The sequence below is a fragment of the Mobula hypostoma genome, chromosome 11, assembly GCF_963921235.1.
Source record: "Mobula hypostoma chromosome 11, sMobHyp1.1, whole genome shotgun sequence".
Lineage (NCBI taxonomy): Eukaryota > Metazoa > Chordata > Chondrichthyes > Myliobatiformes > Myliobatidae > Mobula > Mobula hypostoma.
In genome coordinates, this window is record NC_086107.1 from 82096236 (window position 1) to 82123594 (window position 27359).

General features: G+C 45.9%; 1 protein-coding gene across 2 annotated transcripts; it reads right to left on the reverse strand.

Annotated features, from left to right (window-relative positions):
- Positions 1-27031, reverse strand: LOC134353875 (dual specificity protein phosphatase 8-like). 2 transcript variants are annotated; one of them, XM_063062374.1, is made up of 7 exons: positions 26683-27031; positions 20557-20772; positions 19006-19135; positions 17500-17666; positions 15802-15961; positions 7362-7485; positions 1-4976 (listed from the first exon to the last, which is right to left on the reverse strand). In XM_063062374.1, the coding sequence occupies exons 1-7, from the start codon at positions 26701-26703 to the stop codon at positions 4073-4075; spliced, it is 1722 nt and encodes a 573-aa protein (XP_062918444.1). In that variant the 5' UTR covers positions 26704-27031; the 3' UTR covers positions 1-4072. The 2 variants fall into 2 exon arrangements, with proteins under 2 accessions (XP_062918444.1, XP_062918445.1); XM_063062375.1 differs by having other exon boundaries at positions 3-4976; positions 26264-27031.
- Between the last annotated feature and the right edge of the window lie 328 nt (positions 27032-27359).

Here is a 27359-nt window from a genome sequence, read left to right on the forward strand (position 1 = left end):
CTGCAAAACAGCAAATATTATGAAATAAGTGAGTGATGTTTAATCTGATTCTAATTCTGAATTAAAGTTTTGGAGAGAGGCTCCTCAGACAGCTCCTGGTATTGACCTAATGTCATAGTCATAGTCATAGTCATACTTTATTGATCCCGGGTGAAATTGGTTTTCGTTACAGTTGCACCATAAATAATTAAATAGTAATAAAACCATAAATAGTTAAATAGTAATATGTAAATTATGCCAGGAAATAAGTCCGGGACCAGCCTATTGGCTCAGGGTGTCTGACCCTCCAAGGGAGGAGTTGTAAAGTTTGATGGCCACAGACTGGACTGACTTCCTATGACGCTCTGTGCTGCATCTCGATGAAGATAGGGAGAGCAGGTTGGATTCAGGGACTAGACAACTAGATATACAAAGTTGGCCAAAAAATCCCCACAGGTCATAAAAAACACCTTCTTTGCAGAGGGAAAACATTGAAGAATTAATTCCAAGAAATTACATTGAGGAAATACACTCAGTGGCCACTTTATTAGGTACAGGAGTGGAACCGGGTGTGGCTTTCTGCTGCTGTAGCCCATCCACTTCAAGAGTCGATGTGTTGTGCATTTAGGAATGCTCTCCTACACACCACTGTTGTGATGTGTGGTTATTTGAGTTCATGTTGCCTTCCTGTCAGCTTAAACCAGTCTGGCCATTCTCCTCCGATCTTTCTCAATAACCAGGCATTTTCACTCACAGAACTGCTGCTCACTGGATGATCTTTTTTTTGATTTTTGCACCATTCTCTGTAAACTCTAGAGACTGTTGTGTATGAAAATCCCAGGAGATTTGCAGTTTCTGAGATACTCAAACAACCCTGTCGGGCAGCAACAATCAAAATCATTCAGTTCATATTTCTTGTCCATTCTGATGTTTGTTCTGAACAGTAACTGAACCTCTTGACCATGTCTGCATGCTTTTATGCATTGAGCTGCTGCCACATGACTGGCTGATTAGATATTTGTATTAATGAGTGGGTGTACAGGTGTACCTAATAAAATGGCCACTGAGTGTATGTTCAGGTCCTGTTCTTCATCCCCAGAATGAAATCAAAAACAGAAAAATAAACTGACCAATACAAAATAAGAACATCTTTAATCAACATTTAAGTACAAAACGATGACAACAATCATCATGCACAAAATCCCACACATGCTGCTCCAATGCATTGTAGGTCATTTAAACGCAGGGTAAACCTCAGGGTGAAGACAACAAGACGGATGCAAAGCAAACCTCCCTCAGCACTTACTTTGAGAATGTGCTGTCTCCTCTGTAAGATTGATAGTATATTCTTTCCAATTCCAATGTCAGACAGCTCCAGGAGCAAGGGGAATCATTTTATTTAGAGGTACAGCTGGTAACGGGTCCTTCCAGCCCAATGAGTCTGTGCTGCCCAATTACACTCATGAGACCAATTAATCTCCTAACCTGTACATCTTTGGAATGTGGGAGGAAACCAGAGCTCTCAGAGGACACCCATATGGTTATGGGGGAGCGCATAGAAACTCCTTTCAAGCAGCGGCAGAAATTGGACCTGGGTTGCTGGCGCTTAGTTCTTTGATGTCACCCTAATAATCTGCATCTTACTTCCTTTTCACCTCACTGAAGATAGTTTTGGCCTTTTGTCTCTGCTGAGCTTAATTTTAGTTACACAAGATTCCAGCCATCCTGGTCTTCAGTTCACACCAAGCGAAAATGCTAAAAGTTAGGCTCAGATGCTAGAATACTTGACCACTGCCCACAAAATGCTGGCGGAACTCAGCAAGTCAGGCGGCATCTATGGAGGGGAATAAACAGTCAACATTCCAGGCTGAAGGAAAGTAGAGAATAATGATCATAACATTAAAATTCCAGATATACTTCGAGACTAAAACAAGTGTCTTAAAATTAAATGCTCGGACTGTTTAATGGGGATGGTTTAAAAGACTTGCCCAGAAATGGATATTGTAAATGAAAGATATTTCTCATGATGAAGAGGATTTATAACGCTGGGGTCCCGACTTTTAGGGGTGGCACCGTAGTGTAATACCATTATACCTGGGTTCAATTCCTGCCACCGCCCTGTGAGTGCATGCCTTTCCTCCAGCTGCTCTGGTTTCCTCCCACAGTCCAAAAATGTACAACTTAGTACGTTAATTAGTCGCAGGGGTGTAATTGAATGGCGTGGGCACATTGGGCCAGAAGAGCCTGTTACCATGCTGTATCTCTAAATTAAAATAAAATTTACTATTTTTAACTGTCTGTTTCCTTCTCATCCTAAGTTTCAATGACAGACTGTTGTGGGCTGCCAGGATATCTGCCTGCCCCTGAACTGTTTTATTTGAACCCTACCTTTGAGTGAGAGGCACCATACCCACGCTGGTCATTGATACCTCTCTATGCTTATCCTGTTTTCCAGCACTTGGCCAACATTCTTCTGTACTCCCAGCTACAGATAGACCATGTAATTCAGATCAGAGTTTCTGAATAAAAAATCATTGCTCTTGGTCAGTAAAACCACTGGGCCCTATAAACACGAGGCCAATATCTCACTGTTAGAACCACCTGATCTTGAGATTGGCTACTTAAGGTACCAAGACGTTGAAATAAGTGTATACCTTCTTGTTATCGTTGGACACCACATGAAAACCTTTGTCATAAAAATCCAGCCCAATGTTGACACATTGGGCTTTTTGGTAAGTGGTGCGTTCTACTACACGTGTTGATCCTATGAGCCACAATTCACCATTCACTCAAGTTACAGACAAATGGGAAAGTTACTGGCACAGACGTGGGGAGAACTTTGTTCACAGGGTAAATCTCAGAGGAGTTATTCTGCTGTCCTTCTGTGCTCTGGCCTGTGTGTGACTCCAGACCTGCCAACAGAATTGGATCTTAACTGAACCTGTGAAATAGCCCAGCAAGCCACAGGGATGCATAACAAATGTTGGCTTTGACAGTCACTTCCACATCCCATGAACCAATGCAAATAAATCAACAGACCTCACAATAAATATTTCAGACTTGGACCTTGCCCTACCACCAGAAGAATTTGGCTGCTTAAACCTCACCCATCGACTTTCATTTGGGAGTCAGTAAGAAAATGATGAACTCTCTTCAGGCAGAGATCCATTTAACCCTTTGAGAACATGGAGTAAGAAACCTAACCTAACACCCAATCAAATAACACAACCACTCTGAACTAACACATACTGTTCATGGCTTCCTCTCGATACATCGCCCTCCACCCACCCACTTCCCCTGTATAAAGACAAAAGAATCCTACAGAGGCCATTCACCCCTTCAAAAATCATGTACAAAGTAGCATTTCAGTCTCTTCGCTTAGCTTCCGGAGAGAGTGCAGTGCAAATCGTGCTTCACTGTGCAATACATAATTCCACTCAATACACACACAGAGTATTGTCTAAAACTCAAAGTTTCTATCCATTTCAGTGATTCACTGCTGTCCATTTCAGTTCCAAAAATAACATGCCCATCATCTCAGCAGTGTGGGCTTTGCTGCCTTTCATGCAGTATAACTAAAGTCCAGAAACCTTCACTATTAACAGCCACCAACACTGGAGGTCTGAGTAGAATTGGATTGCTGTGATCCAGTATCAGCATACCCCCGGAAATAGTTTTAGCCTTAAGCTCTTCTTCAAAAGAGCTTTGAGCCCATTTTTTCCCCAAGAATTTTTGGTCCTAATTCCAAAAATTCTCAAATTTCAAGTTTTAAATTTGACTAACAAAAGAAATGAGGATCTCCAGCCTTCAGGCATGTTCACCAAGTTCCTGCACGGACCGTTTATTATGGAGGTGCACACCAGCTTCTGCGTGAAACTGTGCTCCAGCATAATGATGCTTCCAGTGAGATTTGACTGAGAGCCAACCCAATATGGTCTGGGGAGTCCACAACCAACGGCAAAGTCAACAAAGTGAGGCAGGTGAAAGGTCAGACGGCAGCTCTTTGACCTCTTCGATCTTCCTCTTAAGAGGAGCTCACCCAGCTTGGATAGATTTCAGTATGAGTTGAATTTGTCCATTTTGTTAGGTGGCATTATGATTTCACCATGTTTTCAGTGTAGAGAGCTGCATTCCCCGTGACGTGGCCAGATTTAATGGGATCGCTGTATGGGTGATCGAACAACGATAGCTCTGTCCTCTTTGTGTGCACAGTAATTAGGCACGAGCTGCAATTGAGAAGGGGTGAGCTTGCCTGCTTGGGAATGGGCAAGGTCAGAGGCAGTCGCCTTCTGGAAGTATCTGAACCACCATCTTTCATGTGAACCAGGCAAGATGGCTGAGTCAGTCCTTGGTCAAGGCTGGTGGGAAGAGGAGGCACTTGGAGGCCGCCACATTTCTGCTGAGGCTTGAGCGTCCGCATGGCTCCTTTGGGTGCGGTGACTTCTTTTCCGCGGGCTTTCCTGACGTTCCCGAACAACAGGGTGAAGGGGTTGAAGGCGCCGGCTGCCAGCTTGCTCCCTAGGCCGAGCAGTTTCGGGACAGTACTTCTCTCTGGGGTCTGGAAGCAGCTGACAGGTGGGCTCGGAGGGTAGGCAGACTTCACATCCAACGAGAAGGACCGCTTCATGCAGGTCGCTTGCGCAGCGCGCTCTGGCGAGAGTCGGAGGTTGGTAAGCCCTAGGTGCAAAGCTGCCATCTCGGGGGTGCCCTCCCCAGATTTCTCGGAACGGTTGCTTGTGTCATTGTCTGGGTGAGCTGTGCATTGGTCTGGAACGTTTTGGGTGGAAAGCTGAGAGGCAACCATTGGACTTTCATCAGTTGGCTCCTCGCTGGTGTCAGGCTTGGGGGTTCCAATGTCTCGCGAGGCATCGCCAGGAAGGAGGACTCCGTTATCCACGTAGGCAGAACCTTGAATTTGGATGGCTTTCTCATACTCCACCAGCTGCCCCAAGAAGTTGAAATTTGGAGAGATGGTGGGCCTTCGGTCCTTCACATACCTACAAGAGGCAGACTACTATCAATCTATGTAAGGCAATTATTTTATATTTCATATTTCTTTTTCAAGGCCAATCAACCAATTAAGCTCATAGAACATGGAACATAGAACATTACAGTATAGGCCCTTTGGCCCAAAATATTGTGCTGACCTTTTAACCCACTCTAAGATCCTAATCTAACCCTTCCCTCCTGTATTGCCCTCCATTTTCCTTTCATCCATGTGCCTATCTAAGAATTTCTTGAATGGTTCTAATGTGTCGAACTCTACCACCAGTCCTGGCAGGGTGCCTGTGCACTCATCGACCTCTGTGTAAATAATTTACTTCTCACATCCCCCTTACAAGCTCCTCTAATCACTTTAAAATTATGCTCCCTTGTATTAGCCATTTACGCCCTGGAAAAAAGTCCCTGGGTATCTAATTGGTCTCTACCACTTATCATCTTGTGCACCTCTACCGTCACCTCTGATCCTCCTTCAATCCAAAGAGAAAAGCCCTAGCTTGATCATGCCAACCCATTGCCCCTCTTACCCATGCATGCCGATAAACATCTCCTGATCTTCCCCACCCAACTCCCCCCCTCCCCACGCCAGGGGTCATTTACAGCAGCCAATTTACAACTGAGGACACCCCCATCATGATGATTCTCAACCCTGATGCCCTGCAAGGCTGCATTTTCATCCCCCTACGCTACCCGCTGCACACTCATGAACGTGTGGCTAGATTCTGCCCAAACTCCCTCGATAAGTTGACAGATGACACCACATAGTGGACCACTTCTCAAATAGCACCGAGATAGAGTACAGGATAGAGACAGAGAACCGAATGTCATGGTGTCCCTGAATGTCAGAAAAACTAAAGAGCTGGTTACCAACTCCCATAAAGGGTGGGGCAAGTCACATGCTCCTGCAAAAACCAGCTGAGGCTGAGAGGGTTGAGAACTTCTAATCCCTGGGAGTGAACATCACCAATAGCTCGTGCTGGTCCAATCATATAGATGCCACGGCCAAAAAAGTGTATCAACACCTCTATTCCTTCAGGACGCTAAAGAAATTTGGCATCTTGCCATCAATCCTTACCAATTTTTATGGAGGCAACATAAAAGGCAGCTTATCCTAAGTCCAACATGTTGATGCAATTACAAACAAGGCAAAACAGCAGCTGTATTTTATTAGGAGTCATAGAGCCATGGAAACATACAGCACAGAAACAGGCCCTTCGGTCCATCTAGTCTATGCTGAATCATTTAAACTGCCTGCTCCCATCTTCTTGCACCAGGATCATAGCCCTCCAAACCCCTACCATTCATGTACCTATCCAAACTTCTTAGATGTTGAAATAGAACTGGCATGTAGCAATTGTACTGGTAGCTTGTTCCACACTCTCATCGCCCTCTGAGTGAAGACGTTTCTCCTTATGTTCCTTATAAACTTTTCACCTTTCACCCTTAACCCATGACCCCTAGTTGTAGTCGCACCCAACCTCAGTGGAAAAAGCCTGCTTGCATTACCCTGTCTATACCCTTGATAATTTGTATACCTCTATCAAATCTCCCCTCAATCTTCTACAATCCAAAATTCCTAACCTATTCAATCTTTCCTTATAACTCAGGTCCTCCAGTCCCGGCATCATCCTTGTAAATTTTCTCTGTACTCTTTCAACCTTGTTTACATCTTTCCTGTATGTAGGTGACCAAAACTGCATACAAAACTCCAAATTAGGCCTCACCAATGTCTTATACAACTTCAACATAACATCCCATCTCCTGTACCCAGTACTTTGATTTATAAAGGCCCATATGCCAAAAGCTTTCTTCACGATCCTATCTACCCGTGCCGACACTATTGATGCATTATGGACCTGTATTCTCTGATCCCTTTGTTCTACCACACTCTTCAGTTCCCTACCACTCACTGTGCAAGACCTACCCTGGTTGGTCCTACTGAAGTGCAGCACCTCACACTTGTCTGCATTAAATTCTATCTGCTATTTTTCAGTCCATTTTTCCAGCTGGCCAATTTCACTCTCAATCTTGGTGCCATCTGCAAACTTGCTGATCCAATTAACCACATTATCATCCAGATTATTGATATAGACAACAAACAACAAGACTCAGCATCCAACCCTGTGGGACTCCAGTAGTCACAGACCTTCAGTCAGAGAGGCAATGATCTACTACCAGGCAGCATCGCTCTTGGGATCTCGGGAACTTACAAACCTCTCCACCACAACAAGGTGACGATCATAAGAGAAGATGTGATATATACAATCTCATCTCCATACCCCAGCTCTGCAGAAAGAACTTGATGCAGAATGGATTGTGTTCCTCAAGCCTGTTGGCCAATTCCCACGACCCATGTAGGATCTGTTTCACCCCATTCATACCTGTAGGCATCATCCAGGGAGAGATCCATTGTCCTCATGACATAAGCGATTGCGATTGCCGCAGATCTTGAGATCCCAGCCAGGCAGTGAACCAAGACCCGGCATTGCATGGAGCGCACTGTGTCTGTGTAAAGCAAAGATCACACAACAGGTCAGCAGTGAAGAATAAGGAGAAACCAGAGCAGCCAGAGGAAGCTGTACAAACTCCTAACAGAGCACAGGAATTGAACCCCATCATGCAGCTAGTGCAGTGTAAAGTGAGGCGATACCCACTATGCTATGGTGTGTGGCGGTGACCCCACGTTATATGGACCCTGGCACTTTGACTTCACAGCTATAGGTCTGGACTATTGGTCTAGAGGCGTGAGATCAAATCCCAGAAATGTATACTCTGTGACCACTTCATTATGAACCTCCTGTACCTAATAAAGTGACAACTGAGTGTACGTTCGCAGTCTTCTACTGCTGTAATCACTTCAAGGTTTGACATGTTATGAGTTCAGAGATGCTCTTCCGTACTGTGTGCTTATTTGAGTTACTGTCGCCTTCCTGTCAGCTTGAACCAGACTGGCCATTCTCCTGCGGCTTCTGTCATTAACACGGCATTTTTGCCCACCGAGCTATCAGTTTGGTTGAATCTCAGCTGCTTCCTCGGTTCAAGGGAATTTAAGGATGGACAATGTCCATGAACAAGTAAATAAAGAGCATACTTTTAGTGAGCAACACACGCAAAATGCTGGAGGATCTCAGCAGGTCAGGTTACAACCGAACCTGAAGGGGACAAATTTCCTTGAGGACAGGTTTACTAGAGCTGTTGGGGAGGGTTTCTACTAATTTGGCAGGGGTATGGGAACCAGAGTAATAGGGCTGAGGATAGAATGGCAGGCGGTGACTAGTGGGGTACCGCAAGGCTCAGTGCTGGGACCCCAGTTGTTTACAATATATATTAATGACTTGGATGAGGGAATTAAATGCAGCATCTCCAAGTTTGCGGATGACACAAAGCTGGGTGGCAGTGTTAGCAGTGAGGAGGATGCTAAGAGGATGCAGGGTGACTTGGATAGGTTGGGTGAGTGGGCAAACTCATGGCAGATGCAATTTAATGTGGATAAATGTGAAGTTATCCACTTTGGTGGCAAAAATAGGAAAACAGATTATTATCTGAATGGTGGCCGATTAGGAAAAGGGGAGGTGCAACGAGACCTGGGTGTCATTATACACCAGTCATTGAAAGTGGGCATGCAGGTACAGCAGGCGGTGAAAAAGGCGAATGGTATGCTGGCATTTATAGCGAGAGGATTCGAGTACAGGAGCAGGGAGGTACTACTGCAGTTGTACAAGGCCTTGGTGAGACCGCACCTGGAGTATTGTGTGCAGTTTTGGTCCCCTAATCTGAGGAAAGACATCTTTGCCATAGAGGGAGTACAAAGAAGGTTCACCAGATTGATTCCTGGGATGGCAGGTCTTTCATATGAAGAAAGACTGGATGAACTGGGCTTGTACTCGTTGGAATTTAGAAGATTGAGGGGGGATCTGATTGAAACGTATAAGATCCTAAAGGGATTGGACAGGCTAGATGCGGGAAGATTGTTCCCGATGTTGGGGAGGTCTAGAACGAGGGGTCACAGTTTGAGGATAGAGGGGAAGCCTTTTAGGACCGAGGTTAGGAGAAACTTCTTCACACAGAGAGTGGTGAATCTGTGGAATTCTCTGCCACAGCAAACTGTTGAGGCCAGTTCATTAGCTATGTTTAAAAGGAAGTTAGATATGGCCCTTGTGGCTACAGGGGTCAGGGGGTATGGAGGGAAGGCTGGGTTCTGAGTTGGATGATCAGCCATGATCATAATAAATGGCGGTGCAGGCTCGAAGGGCCGAATGGCCTACTCCTGCACCTATTTTCTATGTTTCTATGTTTCTATATATACAGTGATTAGTAAGACTGTCAGGAAGAACAGACAGGCGATAGGGCAAAATTGCAGTTGCAGTTTAACATGGAGACAGTATTGAAGAGGGTGACAAATACAGGGCTGAAGGCGTTATAGCTGGATGCATGCAGTACACAGAATAAAGTAGATGATCTTGTAGTGCAGTTGGAGATTGGCAGGTACGACTTTGTGGGCATCACTGAGTTGTGGCTGAAAGAAGATCATAGTTGGAAGCTTAACATCCAAGGATACACATTGTATTGAAAAGACAGGCAGAGGGGGTAGGATGGCTCAGTTGGTAAAAAATTAAATCTATTTCTTAGAAAGAAGTGGCATAGGATCAGAAGATGTAGAACGCCTACAGGGTGGATTTTTGTAAAGGAACACTTGGGAAAGAATCAGTGATCATAATATAATAGACTTCAACCTGCAATTTGGGAGGGAGAAGCTAAAGTCAGATGAATCAGTATTACAGTGGAATAAAGGGAATTACAGAGGCACGAGAGAGGAGCTAGCTAAGGTTGATTGGAAGGGGACACTGGCAGGGATGACAGCAGAGCAGCAATGGTTGGAATTTCTGGGAGGGATGTGCAAGGTGCGGGATAGAGACATCTCAAAGAAAAGAGATTCTAAAGACAGGATGACATAACCAAGGCTGACAAGGGAAATCAAAGCCAACATAGAGCAAAAGAGAGGAAATACATTGAGCAAAGATTAACAGGGTTAGATTGGGAAGCTTTTAAAAACCAACAAAAGCCACTAAAAAGTTATAAGGAGGGAAAAGATGAAATATAAAGGTCAGCTAGCCAATAATATCAAAGAGGTAACCAAATGTTTTTAAAGATATATGAAGAGTAAAGGACTAGATTCTGGCATGGTTCTGGAAGAATGGAAGATTGAAAATGTCACTCCACTCTTCAAGAAAGGAGGGAGGCAGAAGAAAGGAAATTATAGGCCAGTTAGCCTGACCTCAGTGATTGGGAAGATGTTGGAGAAGATAGTTAAGAATGAGGTCTCAGAGTACTTGAAGGCTCATGATAAAACAGGCCAAAATCAGCATGGTTTCCTTAAGTGGAAATCTTGCCTGACAAATCTGTTGGAATTCTTTGAGGAAATAACAAGCAAGATAGACAAAGGAGAATCGGTGGATCTTGTGTACTTGGATTTTCAGAAGGGTGCCACACATGACGCTGCTAAACAAGCTAAGAGCTCATGGTATTATGGGAAAGATACTAGCATGGATAAAGCATTGGCTAATTGGCAGGAGGCAAAGAGTAGGAATAAAGGGAGCCTGTCTGGTTGGCTACCGGTGACTAGTGATGTATCACAGGGCTTTTGTGATTGCTTCTTTTTACGTTATATGTTCACGTTATATGATTTGGATGATGAAATTGATGAATTTGTGGCCATGTTTGCAGATGATATGAAGATAGGTGGAGGGGCATGGAGTGTTGAGGAAGCAGAGACACTCAGACAGATTAGGACAATAAGCAAAAAACTTACAAATAGAATACAGTGCTGGGAACTTTATGGTCATGCACTTTGGTAGAAGGAACAAAAGCATCGCCTATTTGCTAAAAGGGCAAAAGAATTCAAAAATCTGAGGTGCAAAAGGACTTGGGAGTCCTCATGCAGAATTACCTAAAGGTTAGCTCGCAGGTTGAGTCAGTGGTGAGGAAGGCAAATACAATGTTAGCATTCATTTTGCGAAGACTAGAATGTGATGCCTGAGGCTTTATAAGGCACTGGTGAGGCCTCACTTGGACTATTGTCAGCAGTTTTTGGCCCCTTACCTTGGAGATGCTGACATTGGAAAGGGTTGACTAGAAGGAATCCAGAAATGAAAGGCTTATCGTATGAGGAACATTTGATGACTCTGGACCTGTATTCGCTGAAATTTATAAGAATGAGGGGGATCTCATTGAAACCTATCGATGTTGAAAGGCCTAGATAGAGTGAATGTGGAGAGGATGTTTTCTATAGTAGGGGAGTCTAGGACCAGAGGGCACGGTCTCAGAATAGAAGGACTTCCCTTTAGAGATGTCCACCTAGAACAGAGATGAGACGGAACTTCTGTAGCCAGGGGGTCGTGAATCTGTGGAATTTGTTGCCACAGATGGTTGTGCAGGCCAGGTCATTGGGTGTATTTAAGGCAAAGGTTGATAGGTCTGTTGTTAGTCAGGGTGTGAAAGGGTATTGGAAGAAGGCAGGAGAATGGAAAATGGATTAGCCATGATGAAATGGTGTAGCGGACTTGATGGGCCGAAATGCCTAACTCTGCTCCTGTCTTTTATGGTCAGGCAGTGCCTATGGAGAGGAATACACAGCCAATGCTTTGGGCTGAGATCTTTCATCAGGATTGGAAATGAAGGGGGTATGAGGCAGAATAAGAAGGTGAGGGGGAGGTGAGAGAGTACAAGCTGGCAGGTGATAGATGAGACCAGGTGAGGGAGAAGGTAGGTAAGTGAGGGAGAAGGTGGGTGAGTGAGGGAGAAGGTAGGTAAGTGAGGGAGAAGGTGGGTAAGTGAGGGAGATGGTGGGTGAGTGAGGGAGAAGGTAGGTAAGTGAGGGAGAAGGTGGGTAAGTGAGGGAGATGGTGGATGAGTGAGGGAGAAGGTAGGTAAGTGAGGGAGAAGGTGGGTAAGTGAGGGAGATGGTGGGTGAATGAGGGAGAAGCTGGGTGAGTGAGGGAGAAGGTAGGTGAGTGAGGGAGATGGTGGGTGAGTGAGGGAGATGATGGGTGAGTGAGGGAAATGATGGGTAAGTGAGGGAGATGGTGGGTAAGTGAGGGAGATGGTGGGTGAGTGAGGGAGATGATGGGTAAGTGAGGGAGATGATGGGTAAGTGAGGGAGAAGGTGGGTGAGTGAGGGAGATGGTGGGTGAGTGAGGGAGATGGTGGGTGAGTGAGGGAGATGATGGGTAAGTGAGGGAGATGGTGGGTAAGTGAGGGAGATGGTGGGTGAGTGAGGGAGATGGTGGGTGAGTGAGGGAGAAGGTGGGTGAGTGAGGGAGATGATGGGTAAGTGAGGGAGATGGTGGGTAAGTGAGGGAGATGGTGGGTGAGTGAGGGAGATGATGGGTAAGTGAGGGAGATGGTGGGTAAGTAAGGGAGATGGTGGGTGAGTGAGGGAGATAGTGGATGAGTGAGGGAGAAGGTGGGTGAGTGAGGGAGATGATGGGTAAGTGAGGGAGATGGTGGGTAAGTGAGGGAGGTGGTGGGTGAGTGAGGGAGAAGGTAGGTGCGTGAGGGAGAAGGTGGGTAAGTGAGGGAGAAGGTGGGTAAGTGAGGGAGATGGTGGGTGAGTGAGGGAGAAGGTGGGTGAGTGAAGGAGATGATGGGTGAGTGAGGGAGATGGTGGGTGAGTAAGGGAGATGATGGGTAAGTGAGGGAGATGATGGGTAAGTGAGGGAGATGGTGGGTAAGTGAGGGAGGTGGTGGGTGAGTGAGGGAGAAGGTAGGTGCGTGAGGGAGAAGGTGGGTAAGTGAGGCAGAAGGTGGGTAAGTGAGGGAGATGGTGGGTGAGTGAGGGAGAAGGTGGGTGAGTGAGGGAGATGGTGGGTGAGTGAGGGAGAAGGTGGGTGAGTGAGGGAGATGATGGGTAAGTGAGGGAGATGGTGGGTGAGTGAGGGAGATGGTGGGTGAGTGAGGGAGAAGGTGGGTGAGTGAGGGAGATGATGGGTAAGTGAGGGAGATGGTGGGTAAGTGAGGGAGGTGGTGGGTGAGTGAGGGAGAAGGTAGGTGCGTGAGGGAGAAGGTGGGTAAGTGAGGGAGAAGGTGGGTAAGTGAGGGAGATGGTGGGTGAGTGAGGGAGAAGGTGGGTGAGTGAAGGAGATGATGGGTGAGTGAGGGAGATGGTGGGTGAGTAAGGGAGATGATGGGTAAGTGAGGGAGATGATGGGTAAGTGAGGGAGATGGTGGGTAAGTGAGGGAGGTGGTGGGTGAGTGAGGGAGAAGGTTGGTGCGTGAGGGAGAAGGTGGGTAAGTGAGGCAGAAGGTGGGTAAGTGAGGGAGATGGTGGGTGAGTGAGGGAGAAGGTGGGTGAGTGAGGGAGATGGTGGGTGAGTGAGGGAGAAGGTGGGTGAGTGAGGGAGATGATGGGTAAGTGAGGGAGATGGTGGGTGAGTGAGGGAGATGGTGGGTGAGTGAGGGAGAAGGTGGGTGAGTGAGGGAGATGATGGGTAAGTGAGGGAGATGGTGGGTGAGTGAGGGAGATGGTGGGTGAGTGAGGGAGATGGTGGGTGAGTAAGGGAGATGATGGGTAAGTGAGGGAGATGATGGGTAAGTGAGGGAGATGGTGGGTGAGTGAGGGAGAAGGTGGGTGAGTGAAGGAGATGATGGGTGAGTGAGGGAGATGGTGGGTGAGTAAGGGAGATGATGGGTAAGTGAGGGAGATGATGGGTAAGTGAGGGAGATGGTGGGTGAGTGAGGGAGATGGTGGGTGAGTGAGGGAGATGGTGGGTGAGTAAGGGAGATGATGGATAAGTGAGGGAGATGATGGGTAAGTGAGGGAGATGGTGGGTGAGTGAGGGAGAAGGTGGGTGAGTGAAGGAGATGATGGGTGAGTGAGGGAGATGGTGGGTGAGTAAGGGAGATGATGGGTAAGTGAGGGAGATGATGGGTAAGTGAGGGAGATGATGGGTAAGTGAGGGAGATGGTGGGTGAGTAAGGGAGATGATGGGTAAGTGAGGGAGATGATGGGTAAGTGAGGGATATGGTGGGTGAGTAAGGGAGATGATGGGTGAGTGAGGGAGATGGTGGGTGAGTGAGGGAGAAGATGGGTGAGTGAGGGAGATGATGGGTAAGTGAGGGAGATGGTGGGTAAGTGAGGGAGGAGGTGGGTAAGTGAGGGAGGTGGTGGGTGAGTGAGGGAGAAGGTAGGTGCGTGAGGGAGAAGGTGGGTAAGTGAGGGAGAAGGTGGGTAAGTGAGGGAGATGGTGGGTGAGTGAGGGAGATGATGGGTAAGTGAGGGAGATGATGGGTAAGTGAGTGAGATGATGGGTAAGTGAGGGAGAAGGTGGGTGAGTGAGGGAGATGATGGGTAAGTGAGGGAGATGGTGGGTAAGTGAGGGAGGTGGTGGGTGAGTGAGGGAGAAGGTAGGTGCGTGAGGGAGAAGGTGAGTAAGTGAGGGAGAAGGTGGGTAAGTGAGGGAGATGGTGGGTGAGTGAGGGAGAAGGTGGGTGAGTGAAGGAGATGATGGGTGAGTGAGGGAGATGGTGGGTGAGTAAGGGAGATGATGGGTAAGTGAGGGAGATGATAGGTAAGTGAGGGAGATGGTGGGTGAGTAAGGGAGATGATGGGTAAGTGAGGGAGATGATGGGTAAGTGAGGGAGATGATGGGTGAGTAAGGGAGATGATGGGTAAGTGAGGGAGATGATGGGTAAGTGAGGGAGATGGTGGGTGAGTGAGGGAGAAGGTGGGTGAGTGAAGAAGATGGTGGGTGAGTGAGGGAGAAGGTGGGTGAGTGAAGGAGATGATGGGTGAGTGAGGGAGATGATGGGTAAGTGAGGGAGATAGTGGGTGAGTAAGGGAGATGATGGGTAAGTGAGGGAGATGGTGGGTGAGTGAGGGAGAAGGTAGGTGCATGAGGGAGAAGGTGGGTAAGTGAGGGAGAAGGTGGGTAAGTGAGGGAGATGGTGGGTGAGTGAGGGAGAAGGTGGGTGAGTGAGGGAGAAGGTGGGTGAGTGAAGGAGATGATGGGTGAGTGAGGGAGATGATGGGTAAGTGAGGGAGATGATGGGTAAGTGAGGGAGATGGTGGGTGAGTGAGGGTGAAGGTGGGTGAGTAAGGGAGATGATGGGTAAGTGAGGGAGATGGTGGGTGAGTGAGGGAGGTGGTGGGTGAGTGAGGGAGATGATGGGTAAGTGAGGGAGATGGTGGGTGAGTGTGGGAGATGATGGGTAAGTGAGGGAAATGGTGGGTGAGTGAGGGAGAAGGTGGGTAAATGAGGGAGATGATGGGTGAGTGAAGGAGATGATGGGTGAGTGAGGGAGATGATGGGTAAGTGAGGGAGATGATGGGTAAGTGAGGGAGATGGTGGGTGAGTGAGGGAGAAGGTGGGTGAGTGAAGGAGATGATGGGTGAGTGAGGGAGATGGTGGGTGAGTAAGGGAGATGATGGGTAAGTGAGGGAGATGGTGGGTGAGTAAGGGAGATGATGGGTAAGTGAGGGAGAAGGTGGGTGAGTAAGGGAGATGATGGGTAAGTGAGGGAGATGGTGGGTGAGTGAGGGAGGTGGTGGGTGAGTGAGGGAGGTGGGATGCAGTAAGAAGCTGGAAGGTGACAGGTGGAGAAGGTAAAGGGCTGAAGAAGAAGGAATGGTTAGGAAAGGACTGTGGACCATGGGAGAAAGGAAAGGAGAAGGAGGAATAGATGTTGGAGGCATCTCAGATGGTTTACTTTTCATGAGGAAGCTCATGAGGCTCCAGCATTTAGCAAGAATGGGAACGACAATTGCTGATGTCCTTGCTCACACAATGATGTAACTCTCTATCCTGATTGATGCCTTCAACCTACCTATGAATTCCACGGACTTGTTGAGCCAGGGGAGGAGGCTGTCACAGTAGCTGTCATTGACAGGGATCCTCAGGAAGTGACTGTCAGGGATAAAGGCCGGCTTCGGGCAATTGCTGCTCACGTTCAGGATGTGAGTAATCCTGTTCTGAACCATTAAATCCTGGAAGAAAACAGTGCCACTCCAATCAAAAGCCACTCGCCATCCAGCATGGCCCATTTCCTCCTCCTCCCACCTCCTCTCGTAACTCCACATAGCTGCCACTCTATTCTAGGAGGCCTGACAGATTTCAATAATCTTCTGATCTACCTTCTGAACACATCTGCAGTTTGAAGATTCTGCTATCCTTTCCAAATTTGCCCAATACAATGGCTCTTAAATACCATCTGAAGTGGCCCATCAGCCAACAGTTCAAAGGGTTGTTAGGGGTGGCCAATAGCATATGCCCCATATCTGTCAATGAACTGAGCATCACACACAAAATGTCTGGGTAGCCTTCAACCTGATGGCACGAATATTGACTGTTTATTCACGTCTGTAGATGCTGCCTGAATTACTGAGATTCTCCAGCATTTTGTGCGCGTTGCTCTGGATTTCCAGCAACTGCAGAATTTCTAGTGTTAATGAACAGTGCATTGTGGTCTCTTAAACAGTTATCTCCACTGTTGCCTTAAAGCCCCAAGAATTGCCCCTCCAAGGATCCTATACAACATAGATATATAATTCCAAAGCTTAATGAAATAAAGCAGATTCCATTCACTCCCAGGAAATCCATATATCAAGTTTTGTCCCATCCCAGCTGTTCCTAACCCCTCTCCTAGATTCACTGAGAGATCTCCAATGATCAGCAGATTCCTAGTCCCCGAGTCAAAGAGTAATCCAGCAAATAAACAGGCCTGTCAACCCAATTCTCCATGCCACTCATCTAATCCCACTGCCCACATTTAAGATTAAAGTGAATTAAGATCAGCTTTATTTGTTGGATAAGCCTCGAAACATATATAGCTTGACCACAGCCTCTGGCCCATATCCCTCTAAACCTTTCCTATTCATATACCTGTCCAATTGCCTTTTCAATGTTATAATTGTAGTTGCCTGATCCACTTCCTCTGGCAGCTTTTGCCCATGTGTGCACCACCCCCCTGCCCCTCAGGCCCCTGTTAAATCTTCCCCCTTTCACCTTAATCTTATATCCCCTAACTCCTGATTCACTTTCCCTGGGAAAAAGACTGTGTGCATTCACCCTATCTATGCTCCTCGTAATTTTATACTTTTTTGTCAAGTCTCTTTGCTCCAAATAATAAAGTCTCAGCCTGCCCAACCTCTCTTTATAACTTAGGCGTTCAAGTCCCAGCACGTAAATCTTTGCACTCTTTCCGCTTGAAGACTTTTCTCGATAACAGTACATAATACTCCAGGTTTGGTCACACCCACATCTTGTACAACTGCAACATAATGTCCCAATTCCTATACTCATTGCCCTGACTGATGAAGGCCATTGTTCACATGTCTTCTTCACTGCCCTGTCTACCTGAGACACCAAGATATCCAAGGCCCCTGGATTATATTCACCCCTTTCAAAGAATCTCACCAATCTCTTGACAAGGTTTCAGAAGAATCCCCCAGATGCTCCAATTTCCAGTTTTGTTTTCTCTCAGTTCCTGGGCCCTGGATCTGATGTGATTCTGTGATGTACTAACCTTGTTAAGGACGTCACTCTGTGAGCCCAGGTAGAAACACGGGAGGATCTGTGTGGGTCCCACATCGCACGTGGACAGGCAAGGCTGCGAGAGGCTTGAACTGAGGAAACCAGGACACCTCCCTTCACATAAGCTTGGGAAGCATGAGGAAAATTCCACAAAGCCTCCTGTGAAGGTAATCATAGTACAGAGTTACAGACAGGGTGGTGGAAGGCCTGTGACTTTATTGCTACAAAACAAGAGAATCTTTGTAAATTTTGCCTGTACTTTTTCAATCTTATTCATATCTATTCTGTAGTTAGGTGACCAGAACCACACAAAATACCCCAAATTTGGTTTCACCAGTGTCTTATACAACTTCAACACAACATGAATCCCAATTCCTGTACTCAATACTCTGATTTATGAAGGCCGATGTGCCTCAACGCTCTCTGTCTACCTATGATGCCACTTTCCAGCTATTGTCCTCAACTACAAAGTGGAAAACCAATGCAACAATTATCCACAGTGCTGACCACCAAGCAGATGTCTCTGCTGGAAAATAAGTACGTCTCCTTGCTCAGATACTTTCAGGCACTAAACCCTGAGCATGCAGCACACAGAGACAGCTGACCCATGCCACCTGGAGAATGACCTTTGGATTTGCACCCAAGCTCATGTCAGGTGAGAACAAGTTTAGTGGAGACAAGTGTGAGGTATTGCACCTTGGGAGGACAAACCAGGGTAGGAGAAAGAGGAGTGTGGTAGAACAGAGAGATCTGTGAATACAGGTCCATAATTCCTTGAAAATGGCGTCACAATAGATAGGGTTGTAAAGAGAGCTTTTGGCACGTTGGCCTTCATAAATCAGAGTATTGAGTACAGGAGTTGGGATGTTATGTTGATGTTGTATAAGGCATTGGTGAGGCGAGATTTGGAGCATTGTGTGCAGTTCTGGTCCCCTACCTACTGGAAGATATCAATAAGATTGAAAGAATATAGTGCAGAGAAAATTTACGAGGATGTTGCCAGGACTTGAGGACCTGAGTTATAAGGAAAAGTTCAATAACTTAGGATCGGAGTGTAGGAGAATGAGGGGAGATTTGATATAGGTATACGAAATTATGAATAGAGATAGGGCAAATGTAAACAGGTTTTTTCCACTGAGAACTGAGTTGTTTGGTTAAGGGTGAAAGGTGAAATGTTTAAGGGGAACGCGAGGGGGAAATTCTTCACTCAGAGGGTGGCAAAAGTATGGAATGAGCTGCCAGTGGAAATGATGAATGTGAGTTCGATTTCAAAATTTAAAAGAAATTTGGATAAGTACATAGATGGGAGGGGTATGGAGGGCTATATGATAGGACCAAGCAGAGTAATAGTTTGGCACAGAATAGACAGACCGAAGGGCCTGTTTCTCTGCTGTGGTGTTCTATGACTATGCCTTTAAGTGATGAGGGGGCAATGCAGAAGATATTTCTGATAGCTTGCTTAGCGTGTGAGACTTTCCCTTGAAATCACAGCCTGTACCTTTTAGGAAATACACGTTGCTGAAATGGTCCTCCACTTCTCTGAGAAGGGTGGTGAGGTTGCCAATGGACACTGGAGTCTGGGCACCTTCTGCTTCTTGGTCGTACAGCACCAGTTCCTGTCCCTCCGTCTGCAGAATGATCAATCACATGTTATCAAGAGATAAAGTAAGTCTTGATTAACTTGCCCTCAATGGCTTGTTCTCGGTAGACAACACCCACCAAACTCTTATTTCTATATTTAAAAGTTCAAAGTATGTAAATGTCCCCATTTCACAAACAAGAGAAAATCTGCAAATGCTGGAAATGGAAGCAACACACACAAAATGCTGGAGGAACTGAGCAGGTCATGCAGCATCAGGAATGAAGAAGGGTCTCAGCCTGAAACGTCAACTGTTCATTCATTTCCATAGATGCTGCCTGACCTGCTGAGTTCCCCCAGATTTTTTGTGTGTATTGCTCTAGATCTCCAGCATCTGCAGAACTTCCTGTGTTTCTGATTGTGGAATCAACAGGTGAATGAAAGTTATTCATGCTGTTTCATAATAGTCCTTTTGGTCTGTTGAATCTATGTTGGCTCCAGAGTTATTGCATCAATCCCTTTCTCCTCCTTAGCGCCCTTCAACTGATTGCCCCTTACTTGCTTACTAATACCCCACGGACTCTCGGGCCACTCACCTACTCTATAGACCAGGAGTAATTTACGAGCAGCCAGTTAACCTACACCTGTCTTCAGGATTTGAGAGGAAACCAGAACACACCTGCTGTCCTGGGACAAACGTGCAGACTCCAAACAGATGGGTGAGGATCAAATTGCAGCTGTGAGCCAGCACCACTGGGTAGATTCATGGAGGTTGGATCATATGACCTTCCCATCTCAAATCATTGGTCCATCCCCTAGGGGTCCCATATCCTCACAACCAATCAGAAAGGAGAAAGATTGTCCGCTGCTTTTGATTGGATTGCTCCTAGCAGCAAGATGTGCATCTCCAGTTCCTTAAAACAAAGAGAACTAGCCAAGGCAAATGGAAAAAGATCCTTCTTGTGAAAATAATTTCTGCAAGTGATCTCCATGGATTACTTCTAGAGTCTTGGCACAGTGGCACAACCTCACAGTGCCAGAGACCCGGGCTTTATGCTGACCTTGGTTGCTGTCTGTGTGGAGTTTTCATGTTCTCCCTGTGATCATGTTAGTTTCCTCCAGATGCTACGGTTTCCTCCCACATCTGAGAAATGTGTGGGTCGTTGGGTTAATTGGCTGCTGGAAATTGCCCCTAGTATGTGGGTGAAGGGTTGTACCTTGGGGGAGAGGGTTTGATCAGAACGTGGGAAAAATAGAAAAGTAGGTTAATATGGGATTGGTCTAAATGGGTGGTTAATGGTGGGTGCAGACTCATTGGGCTGTCCCGTGTCCCTGGCATATTCCATCTGACTTCAGGGTGGTTAACAACCCAGTAATCCCTTTACTCTGACCTCTGTCCTCCAGTGAGAAGGTAGCCCCTGCAGGAAGTGAGGAGAACCAGAAACAAGATCAGCAAGAGCACATTGTTACCAGTGAGTGAGGCTGCAGGAGGTCGATGAGCCACTCTCTGCCTTCTGCCATCATCGACATGCAGATATTGATGGCATTGAGCACATGTAGGATGCTGTAGTCGGCTACAGGACGACAGTCGATGACCAGCACCTTCTCCGTCTTGCCCTCCAGCATGGCCGCCAGCTCATCAGCCTTGATGGCCTTCACCGGCTGCTTGTCTCCCGCCATCGGATCCTGGCAAGGTACAAAGAACTCAGTTACCTTCATGTTTATCGGCCCCTCATTTCCCCATTACCCATTCCTGAGTTGGGCTGTGGAGCCATCCTAATTGATACTGTGACACGTAAATAGATACAGTGAAAAGCTTTAGTTCGTATGCCATCCACACATCAGGACATTGAGGTGGTCCAAAAGAAGACCAATAAAGGAATGCAGAAACAGAGTGTTACATTTACAGAGCAAGTGCATTGCTGGTGGAACACAGGGGTCATGACAAGGTAGACTGAGTTCATCTTTATTGTATAAGAAGCCCATTCAAGGGGCTGATAATAGTGGGATAGAAACTGTCCTCGAGCCTGGTGGGATGTGTTCTCAGGCTGTAGCATCTTCTATTCAATGGGAGAGGAGAGAAGAGAGTATAACAAGGGCGCAACACATACAAAAAATGCTGGTTCACCATCATTTTTTGTGTGTGTTGCTTGAACTTCCAGCATCTGCAGATTTCCTTGTGTTTGCGTTTTTAATAACGGGGGGCACCTTTGTTTATGTTGACTGCTTTCCTAAGGCAGCGGGAACTGTAGACAGACAGATGGAGAGGATGCTAGTTTGGGTGTTCAGACCTCTCTGCAATTCCTTGCAGTCTTAGGCAGTGCGGTTACCATATTGACTTAGCAGGTGCGAATCTAGCCAATGGATAGCCACATATTGTGGGCTAATCACTTAAACTTCTGGGCCGATGAAATGACTCAAGTCTCACCATGGCAACTGGGAAAATAAAACTGAATGATTGGCACCTATAACCCCACCTCCCTGGCTCAGAGATGACCATGACCCTCAGAGAAGGAGATCTTATCAAGAATATCCCTGACTGAAAAAGAAAAGTGAAGACTATTTGAGTGAGCGAAACATTCTCAGTCCTCAGTCCATAGATGTCAGGGATGGGATAGTGTAAGGTATGATGAATTTTGCTCATGCCTCTCTCTTCTTGTCTGCTTTCTGAACATGGAGAACCATGCCCCTGTGTTTTCTGATGGCTATAGTTGTCCTTGAAGGGGACACAGTAAAAAGATAGCTGCTGACAATGTAGCCCGGGTACAAGAGAATCTGCAGATGTGAGCAACACACACAAAATGCTGGCGGAGCTCAGCAGGTCAGGCAACATCAATGAAGAGGAATAAACTGTTGATGTTTCCGGCCAAGACCCTTCATCAGGACTGGAAAAAGAGGGGGAAGAAGGCAGAATAAGATTACTGGCCATCTTGTGCTCCTGCCTCCCCAGCCCCCAACCCCTTCTTACTCTGGCAGAATTAAGCACTGGGGAACTGTCGATGTGAGAGGAACAAGATAGACTGTGGACCAGGGTAGGATACATGAACTTCTCAACCAAACTCTTCTTCCAGAAAAATTAGTAAGTATCTTTTAAGTAGATATCACTTTAAACAAACAGATGAGTATGCAGATAAGATTACACCAATATGTGTTGTAATATATTCAACCTATGTATTACTGTGGGCTAAAATATACCAGCCAGTGTATTATTTGGCATGTAAAGTACTCCAGCCTGTGAATGAGGGGCCGAGTGTATAGTCAGCTGGGTTAATCGCTTTTGAATGTACTCTAGCTTCTGTGCTATGTCTGATATATAATCTGCATAGAACGTTGTTCTGAATTAAGTATATTCCAGCCCCTGTATTATATGTTTACTGCACTCTAGTTTGCATATTTCAGAATCAGAATCAGAATCAGATTTAATATCACCAGCAAATGTCGTGAAATGTGTTAACTTAGCAGCAACAATACAATACATGATAATACAGAAAAAATAAGTAAATCAATTAAAGTAAGTATATATATGTATTTTAAATAGTTAAATTAAAAATAGTGCAAAAACAGAAATAATATAAACAAGTGAGTTAGTGTTCATGGGTTCAGTGTCCCCATTTAGGAATCAGATGGCAGAGGGGCAGAATCACTGAGTGTGTGCCTTCAGACCTCTGTGCCTCCTTCCTGATGGTAACAATGAGAAGAAGGTATGTTCTTGGTGACGGGTTCCTTAATAATGGACATCGGCTTTTTTGAGGCATTGGTCCTTAAAGCTGCCTTGGGTACTACGGAGGCTAGTGTCCAAGATGGATCTGAATAGCTTTACAATTTTCTGTAGCTTCTTTCGGCCCTATAGCTCCCCCTCCCCCCCCCCGCCATACCAGACAGTGATGCAGCCTTTCAGGATGCTCTCCGTAGTACATCTGTAGAATTTTACGAGTATTTTAGGTGACAAATCAAATCTCCTCGAATTCCTAATGAAATATAGCCTTGCCTCTTTATTGAGAGCAGGTTAGATCCTCGGTGATCTTGACACCTAGGAACTTGAAATTGCTCACTCTTACCACTTCCGATCCCTCTGGGAGCATTGATTCATGTTCCTTTGTCTTACCCTTCCTGAATTGTTGTTACTACACCACCACCAACTAGCTGGTATATCTCACTCCTGTATGCCCTCTCATCTCCATCTGAGATTCTACCAACAATGAGTGTATCATCAGCAAATTTATAGATGCATATTGTTCCTAAGTGTGGGATATCCTGATAGCCATTCATTTGAATTCAACTTCCCATCCCTATTCTGACATGTCAATCCATGGCCTCCTCTTCTGCAGCGATGAAGAGCATGAACATTAGGTTTTAACGTCCAGCGAATTCTCCTCCTTCCCCCTCCAGAGGCTATCTCCTCAGAGATCACGGCATTGCATTTCTTACAAACCATTTGACAGAGAATGGTGGAAATCCTCGGCAAGTCAGGCAGCATCTAGACCATAAGACATAGAAGCAGAATTAGGCCATTCAGCCCATCAAGTCTGCTCTGCCATTCCATTGTGGCTGATTTATTATCCCTCTGGACTCCATTCTCCTGCCCTTTCTCCATAACTTTTGATACCCTTATTAATCAAGTAGCTATCAACTTCCACTTTAAATATACCCAAAGACTTGGCCTCTACAGCCATCTGTGACAATGAATTCCACAGATTCACCTTCCTCCGGCTAAAGAAATTGCTCCTCAGAATACAAGGAGCGTCCTTGTATTCTGAGTCATTACCCTATGGTCCCAGACTCCCCCACTATAGGAAACATCCTCTCCACATCCACTTTAGGCCTTTCAATATTCAATGAGACCCGCTCCCCATTCTTCTAAACTTTGTCTTTACGCTGGGGTTGACATTCATTCCAGTCTGGAGAACCATCTTCCACTAGCTCCATGGCTCACAGACTGACAAATTCACAGATTAGTGGAAAGAGAAACCAGGTTAATGATCCAGGACAATACTCTGATGGACTCCACCATGGATGGTCCCAAGCCTGGCTCTGAAGGGAGAAAGGTTGAGGATAGGACTAGCAACCCCATCCTGTAAAAACCCAGAACTTCAGAAACGTCAACAGAAACTCCTTGAACCTCATCCCTGGGAGAGGAAGGAGCTTTGGTGGGCTACACCTGGAGACAACTTGAAAGATTGGCCCAGGAAAGAGGACTCTGGCGAGCTGCTGTCGGTGACCAATGCCCCAGTTATGGGTGATGAGGTATACTCCATGGATGAGCTGAAATATTTACATTGCTTCTCCCTCCACAGATGCTGCCTGACCTGATGAGTGCTTGTAACCTTCGCTGTTTTAGTATCAGGGTTCTAACCTCTGCATTGTAATTGCTTGATGATCTGCAAAATGGGATTAGGCTGGATTAAAGTAATTGAAGCAATTGGCCATCAAATGTAAGGCACTCCGAGTGCTGTCCCAATGACGTGTTGTTTTGCTCTAGGATTTCCAGTTCAATCACAATTCTCTGCCCTTTCTCCACGCCTACTAATATTTCCCTACTCTCCTTCCCTTGTGTATTGTATTCAATAGTTTCTTTATTCATAAAATGCAAAACATTTCGAAGTGCCTGTCACAATCTCTGCCACCTTCCAGCTACAGAACACACATCTGAAAGGTAATCACTGTTTATAGGCAACAGTGCGGCAGGCTTACACACAGCAGACTTCCATAAAAATAGCCCTCTGACAATGACCAGAGCGTCTATTTTGGTGATATTAGCCAAGGGAGAGATATTGGCCAGGACGCCAGGGAGAACATCCCTCCCTCCCCCCGCCTTGCTCATCCTAGAAGAAGCTGCTGATGGAGCTTTTTACTTTGACCTCACAGGAATATCAGGACATGGATTTATCATCACATGCACCCCCAGCACCTCCAGGACATGCCCTCTGCTCAAGGAGGAGGAGATGGAACAGGACACACACTCAAATCTTCCGTCCCACAGTCATCAGATTTCTGAATGGACAATGAACCCAGCTGGACTACTTCAATACTGATTTTGCTCTTCTTGCAATACTTATTTAATTTAATTTAAAAATATATTTATTAATGTAATTTCTAGTTTTTTATTATGATGCATTGCAATGCAAACAACACGTTTAACGACAAGTGCCGGTGATATTAAACCCGATTCTGATTCTGAACAATGCGCCCACATCCCCCTCTCACTGTGCGAGGCTCTGCTGTTGGCATGGATGCGTTAACTTCTAATCTCTTCAAAAGATGAGACAAGTACTTATCCTAAATTTATGCACCATTGCGACACGTAACCCATTTACCATTTCCGAACCTTCTGCGAATTTGAATGCCTTTTAATCTGTCCCCTTACACAGCTCTGTTCCAGCGAATACAGCCACTGTTTCCAAAACCTGGTCTCTTCGGAGAGCGTTCCTTTAGCAGTTATTATGCGAGCTTGTTGGTACCGCAGCCTCTCGCCACAACATCCACAACTCTGCACGACTGTCATCGTGCGGAGATGCAACACCGCGTCCCCGCTTCACCTTCAGAGATTCTCGCAAGTAAAAGACGTGGATCTCCCTGCGTTCGGTTGCAGCGAGAGATAGCAAATATTCTGTACCGCGTCGTTCATTTCACTACACTGCCAGTGAGGCATACTAAAACAATCCTTCCAAACCCAGCCCTCTCCTACACCTGAAAGATGCGCAGGTTACATACATCGTTTCATAATATCGATTAAATATTTAAAACACTCTGACCACAAAGGCAAAACGATTTGTGAATTATGATTTAACATTGACGTAATGCATAACACCGTGGTGTCACACAGTCCCTGTAAAATGCATCCCTCGACTTTTTGTGTATTATCTGCTCAGTTTGCATGCTAAAACTACGGTAGAATTTTATGTGTGCATCACAAGATTCGAGATCGTTTAATGTCATTTCCAGTACTGTGTGAAATAATTGTTACTCCGGATCCGATGCAGCACGCAAAACAAGACTCGAAAAGACAAAGAACACAATAAATATAACTGTATAAGATTGCTTATACACATATACATAGACTGGTTGCCTGCCCGCAAAGTGAGACCAGCCACAACTCGGATTAATAGGGATTTTTACCCGTTAAAGAAAACCTGTCAGCTCAAAATTAAAAAAAAACTCTTTTAAAGGATGGTCTCACCTTTTGCGTTGCGTTCGAATTGCTGGTCAGATAAATATCTTGGCGGCAGCAGTTGCTTTGATGAGCGGTGTTGGTGCTGTTGAAGTGAGTGTTGTTCTGTGTATGAAGGATGCTCTCTCTCTCTCTCTCTCTCTCTCTCCCCCTCTCTCTCTGTAACTGACACTGGTATAAAACAGCCTGCCTCTCCTCCCATCAATCCAATGAGGTAATGCTGTTAAAAATAGCCCAGGTACGGCAAATATGTCATCTCCAACCAATCACAGGCTCTCCCCTTGCGTTGTTTCTCTTCTCACTGATGTCAGGGGTTTTTTTGTGTGTGTGCCGACCCTTCTCCCTGGGATAACCGGGGCAACATGCATTCAAAACACAAGTGCATCCAAACAGCAGATGGATGTAAAGGAAAAAGAAATATATCTCACACATTTCTCCGTGCTGTTCATTAAACGTTAGCCTTCTGTTGGACTGAAGGTTGAGATATTTTGCTATTTGCTGCACAAAATTACTGGCGGATTGCCGCTGTTTTGCGTTGCCTGCCGTCAAATGATCTGTAAACATCGCTTAGGTAATGATGTCATTCTCGTTCTCCTCTCTGCGTGCCACCAAGGGCACCCCAAAGCGCTCCAGAAACAATGAGGCGCTGAGAGCGGCCACTCTCCTGGGAGCGGCGGGTACGTACTCAGCAAGATCCCACAGACGATCGTCTTTTGGATATTAAAGGATAGCAAAAGTGACGCTGAGATGAAAGACCTTCCGTGATTTTACTGAATGGCAGGCTTGAAGCTAAGAGCCAAGTAACCTTTGTATTATGTGCAGTTAAAGCAATAGCTTCCAGGAAATGTGCAAAGTTCAAAGCAAAGATGTACAAAGTACCTGAGATTCATTTTCTTGTTGACATTCACAGTAAATACAAAGAAGCACAGTAGAATCAATGGCAGACCTCACATAACAAGATGGAGAAACAACTCATCTGTGAAAGACAACAAAGTGTGCAAATACTGAACAGAAACATTCAGAATAATAATAATAATTAAAAACGGAGAACATGAGCTGCAGAGCCTTGGAAAGTGAGTCTAGAGGTTGTGGAAACCAGTTCAGT